The sequence below is a fragment of the Mus caroli genome, chromosome 7 (assembly GCF_900094665.2).
Source record: "Mus caroli chromosome 7, CAROLI_EIJ_v1.1, whole genome shotgun sequence".
Classification (NCBI taxonomy): Eukaryota; Metazoa; Chordata; class Mammalia; order Rodentia; family Muridae; genus Mus; species Mus caroli.
This window is the reverse complement of record NC_034576.1, coordinates 58,678,972-58,689,185: the sequence shown is the minus strand read 5'-3', so window position 1 is coordinate 58,689,185 and position 10,214 is coordinate 58,678,972. Positions and strand designations below refer to the sequence as shown.

General features: G+C 39.2%; 1 protein-coding gene and 1 pseudogene across 4 annotated transcripts in view; both read right to left on the bottom strand.

Annotated features, from left to right (window-relative positions):
- LOC110297519 (E3 ubiquitin-protein ligase HERC2) overlaps positions 1–10,214 on the bottom strand; it is a 171,722-nt gene that overhangs the window by 148,582 nt on the left and 12,926 nt on the right. For all 4 annotated transcript variants that reach the window (XM_021166289.2, XM_029479794.1, XM_029479793.1 and 1 more), the window contains exons 3-4: positions 6,275–6,389; positions 1,986–2,123 (exon numbers count right to left, since the gene is read on the bottom strand). In XM_021166289.2, coding sequence (XP_021021948.1) covers positions 1,986–2,123; positions 6,275–6,389 — 253 coding nt within the window. The remainder of the gene's footprint in view (positions 1–1,985; positions 2,124–6,274; positions 6,390–10,214) is intronic.
- Positions 9,882–9,953, bottom strand: LOC115031681 (annotated as a pseudogene).

Below are 10,214 nucleotides of genomic sequence, written 5' to 3'. Positions count from 1 at the left end.
GAAGCACATGAGACTCAGGAGGAACGAAGACCAGGGTGTGGACGCTTTGCCCCTTCTTAGAATTGGGAGCGGAACGCCCATGGAGGGAGTTGCAGAGACGAAGTTTGGAGCTGAGACGAAGGGGTGGTCCGTCTAGAGACTGCCATATCCGGGGATCCATCCCATAATCAGCCTCCAAACGCTAACACCATTGCATACACTAGCGGGATTTTGCTGAAAGGACCCTGATATAGCTGTCTCTTGTGAGACTATACTGAGGCCTGGCAAACACAGAAGTGGATGCTCACAGTCAGCTATTGGATGGATCACAGGGCTCCCAATGGAGGAGCTAGAGAAAGTACCCAAGGAGCTGAGGGGATCTGCAACCCTATGGGTGGAACAACAGTATGAACTAACCAGTGCCCCTCGGAGCTCGTGTCTCTAGCTGCATATGTATCAGAAGATGGCCTAGTTGGCCATCAGTGGAAAGAGAGGCCCATTAGTCGTGCAGACTTTATATGCCTAATATAGGGGAACACCAGGGCCGGGAAGTGGGAGTGGGTGGGTGGGGGAGTCGGGGGCGGGGGGCGGGACTTTTGGGATAGCACTGGAGATGTGAATGAAGAAAGTACCTAATTTAAAAAAAAAAAAAAGGCCCTAGGATCAAGCCCCAACACACATGAAAACAAATTTTGAAACAAAAATGCATCAAATATTTAAAAATGTTAAAGTAAATATAATAATGGAAGACCAAAGAATAAAAGTGTAACTTTACTTGCTTGGATAAAAAGAAGAGATGAATTTAGAAATGCTAAAAAAAAATAATACATATAACTAAAAAAATAAAAAATATATTTTCAAGAACAAAGACTTGAATAAATATTTCTCCAAAGAACATTTACAGATCAGTAGGCATATTGAAAAAACAATGTTCAATATCGTTAAATATAAATACAAATCAAAACAGTAACACTCCATATTTCACACTGACTGGGTGGATATTATCAAAGGGAAAGTAACAAGTGTTATCAAGGACCTGGAGAAACCGAAACCTTTATGTACTATTCAAAGAGTGAAAAACAGTGTGGCCTCTGGAAAACACTGTCCTAGTGCTTTAAAAAGTTCATCCTAGTGTTACCACGGCCCATCAATGGTTCCACGGCAACACATACAGAACTAAAAGCAGTGACCTTACACAGAGCCTGGCCAACCAAGTTCAGGACAGCAGCAGACATCTACTTAGGGCATAATGACAATGAATCAGAGCTCAAGGCCAAGAGTGGTGGTACTCACTGGGAGAGCCTGCCTTCAGACTAGGTCATAGAGGTTTGGTGGTTAATAATGTTTACTCTTTTTCACACTTAGAAAGGTTGTGCCTTTTGTAGTTTTTCTACAAAGAATGTTTTTTTTCTGATTCATTTGTTTATTTACTTTTATATTTATGTTTATTAGAGTTGTTTCTGATTCTAGTAACTACTTGGAAACTCGTGTAAGATGAGCTTCCTATATTACACTAATTGTAAATAAAGGTTACTGTTATGAAAAGAACAAGAGAGAAGTAAACCAAGAGTCCACCAACCAGTACACAAAGAATCAAAATATGCACACAAAACAATGACACTTAAAACATTTAAAAGGCCACAGCATGGGTGAACTTAAAAGTATACAAAGCGAAATAAGCTAGATAAAATGAATAAATACTATACTATCTGAGCCAATTTATATGTGATGCTTTTTAACAGTGAAGTGCAGACTTCAAAGTTGACTGTAGCTACCTGGGGAGCTGTAGGGGTAGTTTTCAATGGATCTGGGTGGTAGTAATTTTGTGCCATAGTATGAACTTATATAACTTATATATAACATATATACAGTATGTTATATAATATACTTTAAAATGGTTATATTTTATATCAGACATGCTTTACTGCAATACCAACAGCTGTTGATTTTAGAAAATTCCATTAACAAACGACAACTTGACCCACTACTGTCAGAAAGTGTAATACCTGGCTGCCTGCCCCACACCCAGCTCTCCAGGATTGACTTGGCTCTATACACAGGTGCAGGTGTCTCTTCTTCTTCCTTCTTTTCTTTGTCATTAAGATCTTCTTTCTTGGTTCCACTCTGAGCATCGACACCATCATCTGAAGAATTAAAAATGTTCAAGTCCATAATTGTTTTTCAAAATGCAACAGTAAAGCTGAGCATGGCAGCTCACACCTATAATGCACAGCACATGAGTTTAAAGCTGTCTTGGGTCACATGGTAAGTTCCAGGCCTGCCTGGGCTAGAGAGTAAGGTCCTGTCTCAAAATAAAGACCCTGTAAGAGGAAAGGAAAGAGCACATCTTAGAGAGAATCAGATCTTATCAATCTCTACAAATGCTCTTCCCAAACATGCGAGAGCTACGGCACACATCAGTCACTCAATGTTTCAGGTTTTTAAAGACACATGAATTAAAACTATAAAAGGGGCTAGAGAGATGACTCAGCAGTTGGAAACACTGATTTCTCTTCCAATTCTCGGCAGCCATATGGTGGCTCATAACCATCTGTAATGGGATCTGATGCCTTCTTCTGGTGTGTCTGAGGGCAGCTACTGTGTACTCATACACATTAAATATTAAAAAAAAAATCCTACAAAAGATTCAGCATGGTTCATTTAGTAATTAATGAATACAATACACGAGATTTTTAATTTTTAACACATGAAGGGTTTCTTTTAAATATTTTAAATATTTTATCTATGTTCTAGATTTCACAACTAAGAAAGTTCACCTTTAATGTTTATCTATTTGTACTCTCCATTAAGTGCTTTAATTCAGTGACTCAAAATTGCTGAATCACCAAAGTGAGAATTAGGGAGACAAAACTGAAATCATTTTTAAGCCACACAATGTTCTTCTCTTCTGACAGCTGAGAACCACTGTTACACGAGACCACTATCACTGAGATGGCAAATGGCTCAGTGAAGCATGACAATCTGCGTTCAATCCCCATAGCCCAGAGGTAGTAATCCTCTGATCTCAACATACACGCCATGGCGCATAAACGTAAACACACACACACACAAATTTTAAGAACAATTATCACTGAAGTATAATTCAGGAGCACTGAGTCAAAAGAAAAACTAAAAACTACTACCTCAGACCACTAGAAAGTCTCAGACAGTAATAAGTACCTTGAAACCCCTTACATAGTTTTGAAGAGAAAATGGAAAAACTCTGAAATGTCAACAAGGTCAGTCACAGAAGGCTCTAACTAAAATAATCATATAAATACACAAATACACACACATATATATTACATTTTACTGTGTTTCACACCAACCAATTCTAATTCTCTGTTAACACCAATTCTATGTCCAACAATTTAATTCAGTTCTGGTAGCAACTAACTGGAGAACAAAACACACAGGTTAAAGGCTCTGCTCCCACTTCAGATGCCAATTACAAGCAGTAGGTTCTGGGTAACACGACTTCTGCTGGCCTGACTACAAGTAGTAGTTCCCATGACCCTCTCCTGCCTGATAGATATGACTTGGCCATACTGATGTCATCGTAAATCATGACCACCATGGCTACCAACAGTAGCCTTATTATGTTTTTCCTGCTTCATTTAACAACAAACCGTAATACACAAAACCATTAGAATGGTACATGGAATAATAGACCTTGGCTGCCAGGGCACATTTGACTCTGATTGAATCAAGAGAAAAACAAGTACATTCTAGTCACGATGAAGTCACTTTTCTCCAATCATAAATGTATCCCTCTTTCTGATCCAAACTGTAGGATCTATCTGGTCTTGCTGCCACCAAGGCATGGTTCTATAAGTCCCAATAAACTGTGCTCTCTACAATTCTAATCTATCTGCCTCCCTTTCTTCCTTTTCATGGTCTTGCTTGCAGTCTGTTCCCAGTATTAGCAAGAGATTTTTCTGGAACAAACGCCAAATGGCGCAAAGAACTAAATAAACAAAAGAGCCTCATATTCTATTTACCTAACAGTAAAGGTACATCAAACACTCTACCGATATCTCAAGAATAGATCACTGGATGAAGTAGACTCAAGGAGGATGAAAGGAACAACAATGGGAATTTGGACAACGATAAAACTATCCAGATTAAGATGGGGACTACAGGAACACATACATGTTAAGTTTACTGTATTAGAGATCATATTACTTACTTTCACTTCTTCAGGATGGAAATTTTTTCACAGTTAACAAGAACATCTCCAAATATGCTTTAGGCTTTATTCTCAGGAGCACAAATCAGAATACCAGAGCAAGAACAAGCAAGTCCCTCGAGAGCACGATGAATATTATAATAATTAGCAACACCGGCTCACAGGAAAGAAGCTCACTTTAGTGTCTATACATTCTCCTTTTCATGACTGCAGGAATCAAAAGATACACTAGACCCAGAACACAAATTATCCAAACACTAAATTAAGAAATGCTGGAAAGAATAAAAAGGTGTAGCTCAATAGTAGAGCACGTTACTATAAGTATACTCTGTCCCCAGCAGTACACTTGTGCACATGTACACACACATACACACAAACAAACACCCTTATTGCAGAGAAGAAAAAGACCAGAGGCTAACATTCCTAAGGCCCCAGGAAATCCTAAAGGTTAGCTCTAAACAGAAGTCCAGGTTGGTTGTCACCTCATCTGAGGACCAGCTAGCAACTGACTAATCTTAGGACTTTAGGAATGATGAGGAGATTTGTACAAACTACCCAAGGCCATCTCTGTTCATCTCTGTACTGAGCCTAAGACCTAGAGAGCTGCTAATGACTAAGTGGAGAAGGCCCAAGAGGAGTAAACTGACTAATTTCAGGCAAAACAAAATAATAGTCCAGCCAGATACTGTAGCCCAAACTAGAAATCTTGTACTTTTAACATTTTCTGTACATCAATCCAACTTTTGCATATTATAAATACTAAAAGGCTTTATTATTTAAAACAAATTTTGTAGGCTGAGTATAGCACAGCAGAATGTCTGCCTAACATGACCCAGAGTGTTTGCCTAGCATGCTGGAAACCCTAGGTTTAATACAAAAAATAGATTTTGTTTTATATTTGATCCTGTCAGCTTTGGGGCCAGCTTACCTGGAGCACACAGAGCAGCAGAAATAAGACTCTGCCTTGAAAATCAAGGTGGAAGGAAAGAATTGACTCCTGTAGTTATTCTCTGACCTCCACATGCACACTTGCTTTCAAACGTAAACACACACACACCCCTTCCCACACACACTAACACACTAATAAAGGGTAACTCAAGGTAACAATATGCAGGAGGCCAGACCATACAATAAACAAGTTGAGTCAAACACTAAGGGCATGAGTTTGCACCCACTCACTGTACATATCTTTCAATTACTCCATGTGTAGATGGAAATTTTCACATAAATACAAGAAACAGAGCTCACTCTGCTAGATAATGCAACCAAAAACGTAAGCTAATAATACTTTTCCTCACATACTTTCCAATCAACAGTATACTAATTCATTGCACAAAGAGAAAAACTATGCATTCTAAAAGTAAGCTGGGTGGTGTCGGTGCATGTCTTTATTCCCAGCACTCAGGATGCAGAGGCAGGCCAGCCTGGTGTACAGAGCAAGTTCTAGGACAGCCAGAGAAACACTGTCTTGAAAAAGAAAAAAAATTTCTAAAAATGATTTTTTGATACTGGAATGACATTCAACAAACTCTGCAGTGAGCCGTAATTGGGCTTTTCAGATACAACACATCTGAGTAAGTGCTGGCATCCATCCTTCTTTTTTAAAGTCTTGATGCTGATTTCAATCAAGCAGGCTAGTTGAATCTATCACTATAATCCTATACAGGATTGCTAGTTATGGGAAGATCTGTTTCAGTTTAAATTAAAAGCTATTCATTCATAACTTCAAACAGGCTATACACTAGTTAACACAAACAAAGTATCTGAATAATTTGAAATATTAACTAACATTATAGACAAAAATGACCGAAGGGAAAAACAACATCCAAAGACCGATGCTCAAAAAGGCAATTTATACACACAAATAAATAAAGGTGATTTTTGAAGTGGGAGAAAGAGATAGCTCAGCATACAAAGGTACTCATCACTAAACCACACAACAGAGAGAACAAGCTCGCACATATATGTACCCTGACATGCATACCACAGCACCTGCCTGCCTACATACACAGAGACACACACATGCATGTAATTTTTAATTTTTTTCTTTAACATGCCATTATAACAGTACTTACAAAATAAAAAAATAAGCATTTAAATTCCTACCTTTTCTCAAAGGGAGTTCTCGGTTTTGTGTTAATTCTGTTCCAGTGTACACAATTTCCCCATCTTTAACCATTTCGTTCCACAGACCACAGAGTCCATCTCTTGTGAATGCAAGCTGGCAAATACAAAAGATAAACTTAGATCAGTATAAATCTTTTTTATTCAAAGATTTTATATTTTTGGCAATTTCACATGTGTACTCTAGCTATATTATTTCCACCCTTCTGCCTTCCAACTACTGTCCCCATCACTCCCTCTCAAATTCATGACCTCCTCTGTACCTATTATTACATACACACACACACACACACACACACACACACACACACACACACGTATATATAAAACACATCTATACACACATATATAAAAGATACACAACTTACTGTGTCTACCTAGTGTTGTTCATATGTGTTTAGGGCTGACCTTCAGAGTGACTAACCCAAGGGCTTCATCACTAAAGCGAACTAATAGCTCTTGACCTGGGATGAGGCCTTGTAGAATTTCCCCATCCACACTGGCATGTCAACTGATGCTGACATTGTGTTCAATCTTGTACAGGTAACCATGCTATTGTGTTTTCATGGGTGCAGCACCCCTGTCATGTCTAGAATACACTCACAGTAGGCATCTTGGTTTTCTGGCTCTTAAAAAAATCTTTCAGGGGCTAGTGACATGGCTCAGTGGTTAAGAGCACTGACTGTTCCTCCAAAGGTCCTGAGTTCAAATCCCAGCAACCACATGGTGGCTCACAACCACCCACAATGAGATCTGATGTCCTCTTCTAGTGCGTCTGAAGTCATCTACAGTGTACTTATGTATAATAATAAATAAATCTTTAAACAAAAATCTTTCCATCCCTTCATCTATGATGTTCCTTGTGCCTTAGGTGAGGGGGTTGTATTATATCAATTGGGCCTGGGCACCCCATAGTTATTTCAATGACCAGCTCTGAATCTCTGTAACAGCCTTTGTCTGCTACCAAAAGAAACTTCTTTAATGAGGAGTGAGAACTACACACATGCTATATATACTCATATAAGATATATAAGATATATACTTATATAAGATACTTATACAAGATATATACTTATATACAGTTAGAAATTGTATCAATTTAGGAAAATGGCAAAGTAGGTTCACCTCTAAGGTCTATGACTTCTCCAGTCACAAGTAGTTGACTAGGTTTATAGTATAGTTATCCTCAAAATAAAAGCGCAACTATTACACCACTGGGGATATCTTACTGGGCCAGTGGTAGCTATGGTCTGCAGGCTTCAGGGCTGGGTGGTACTGATTACTTTTTCCCTTGGAAGATTATATACCGTCTTCTGACACTATGAGAGCCAGCCCTCATACAAGAGGCCTTCAAGATAGTTCTAGCTCAATCTTTCCAAGTCCTGTGTTCAAAATGTATAGTGTTTCAGTGACAGTCTTTGTTGTTGTTTTGGTTTTTTTAAGACAAGAGTTTCTCTATGTAGCCCTGGCTGTCCTGGAACTCAGTCTGTATAGTAGGCTGGCCTTGAACTCAGATCTGCCTGCCTCTACCTTTTGAGTGCTGGGATTCAAGGTATGATCCATCACCTACCAGCAGCAACAGACAGCATGGGAAAAATCTTGATTTCCCCACCTTATTTTATTCAATTCCTCAGTAATAAAACAATGAACTGCTTACTTCATTTAAAAATAAGTAACATGTGAAAATATCATGCAACAAAAGCAGTGAAGTCAAAGAGCACATTGTATAGCAGAGTGCACACTGTGCTGATTTATTAGTGACTCACTTCCCTGCTTATCACTAAGTAGCCTACGCCAGCCTCCAACTCCAGTCTTCCAGTCTCAGCTTTCCTAGTCGTAGGGTTACAACAATGTGTCACAATAAAATGTCTTATACAAATTAATGAGTTTCCTAATATTTTCACATATCATTGAAGATATTTTGATCACATCTACTCTATTATGCACAGCCATCTCTACAGATAAAACTATCCCTGGTCTAGTCCTTAAGAGTCCCCCTACTTTTATTTTAAAAAGAAAAAAAAAAGAGATTCTACACACTACAGAAAACAGGTTTTGCCTTCTAAATCTGGCTTATTTTGCTCATAAGTATCATTTCCTTTCATTTTCTCAAAAATGACCTGAACCTGTTTTTCTTAATAGTTGAGAAACAGTCTTTGTGTGTTTGTGGTGGGAGGTGGGGGGAGGAAGGAGTCGGGGGAGAGGGATCAAGAGAGCATGCGTATAGGGTATGTGTGTCTCTGTGTGTGTGTGTATTTTATATATGCACCATATTTTCTTTACTTATTCTCCTACTGACAGACACCAAAGCTGATGTCATGCCTTGGCAGTTATGACTAGAAAACTGTAAGCATGGGTACTACAGTGAGCATCTACCATATGCAGCCTTTGAATCCTCTGAGTACATTCCTGTCAACAGTACATATCAGTTCCTGTTTCCCACCATTCACATCACCATTTGCTTTTTTTTGTCTTGATGACCGTTATCCTGTATCTAACTCATATGTGCTGAAGTGCACAGAGGTAGAAACAGGCATAAGATCCCCTTGATCTAGAGTTCCAGACAATTATGAGTCACTAGGTAGGTCCTGAGAACTGAATCCAGATCTTCTGCAAGAATAGTAAGTGCTTTTAACTGCTGAGCCATCTTTCCAGCCCTGAACTCTTCTATACTTTCACTCCAGTTCTTCATAGTTCTCTCCCAACCAATTTATGCAAGTAAATATTCAGATCTCACATTTACAAATTATGATGATCAATAATAGGATAAGATGGTACACAAAATTCTAGTCCTGTGGGATATACATTCAACTTGTGTTCTCTCTTGACAAACTACATACAAGACCATAAATAAGATGGTGGGTTACACTACTAAGTGCTTTGATACCAAATAAGTTAAGGCTCCAAACCCATTGCTTCTAGTTAAGCAAAAGAAATCTTATCTTTGGAGCTTACTTGACCAAATTAAAGCCAGCAGAAAAGAGCAGCCTCTGAACCTTGGGCATCAAGTCATAACCACAAGGTCTAGCTGGTCAGTGTGGACTCCGGAGCCCAGATGAGGGCAAGGAACAGCTAGCTAGCAGGAGACTGAGCTACACTACAGACTCCTCACCCACCAAAATGTCAAAATGGAAGTGAATTGTTTTAAGTTGTTAAACTTGTGTTTAGTGATTTGCTACGAAGTCATAAAAAACTAATTTGGCATGCTGCTTAGTCCCATAGACACACTTCTTCTTCTCAGCCCTATGCTAGCACTATTCACACTACTAACGAAATAGCTTGAAACCCTAACAGAGGGCTCTTGGTAAAGTAGGACCTCCTGAAACTGTACTCAAGAGTGCTCCTACCTTGAGGCTTAATGAAGGAATAGGAAGGCATGGCTCTAAGTGAGAGAACAGCAGTTAAGACCTATCAATGGAATCGAGTCCATACCACAGGGCCAACAGCTACAGGCAAAGAGGCCAAGCCTCAAGGCTCAGATGTGCTCTGTTACAGGAGTTACATTCAACCTTCATGCCAGATCTCAAGGGAACCCATGAGCCTTACAAGCCTCCATATAATTACCATTATAAAGGAGTGAGAAAGAGGAAGAAAGTACAAAAAAATAAAGTGAATGAGTCAGATACTACACTTGATCTTAGCCAAAAGGCTGAGAAGCGATAGTGAAGGAGTCAGAATCAAGAGTCGATTAATCAAGACAAGGAAAGTATTATGGTCATCTCAGATCAGTCATCAGATCAGATATGAAACTGGAGAAAGGCAAAGAATAAAAAACAAGAATAAGAGCCAGGCATGGTGGCGCACACCTTTGATCTCAGCACTCTGGAGGCAGAGGCAGGTGGATTTCTGAGTTCGAGGCCAGCCTGGTCTACAGAGTGAGTTCCAGGACAGCCAGGGCTACACAGAGAAACCCTGTCTCGGA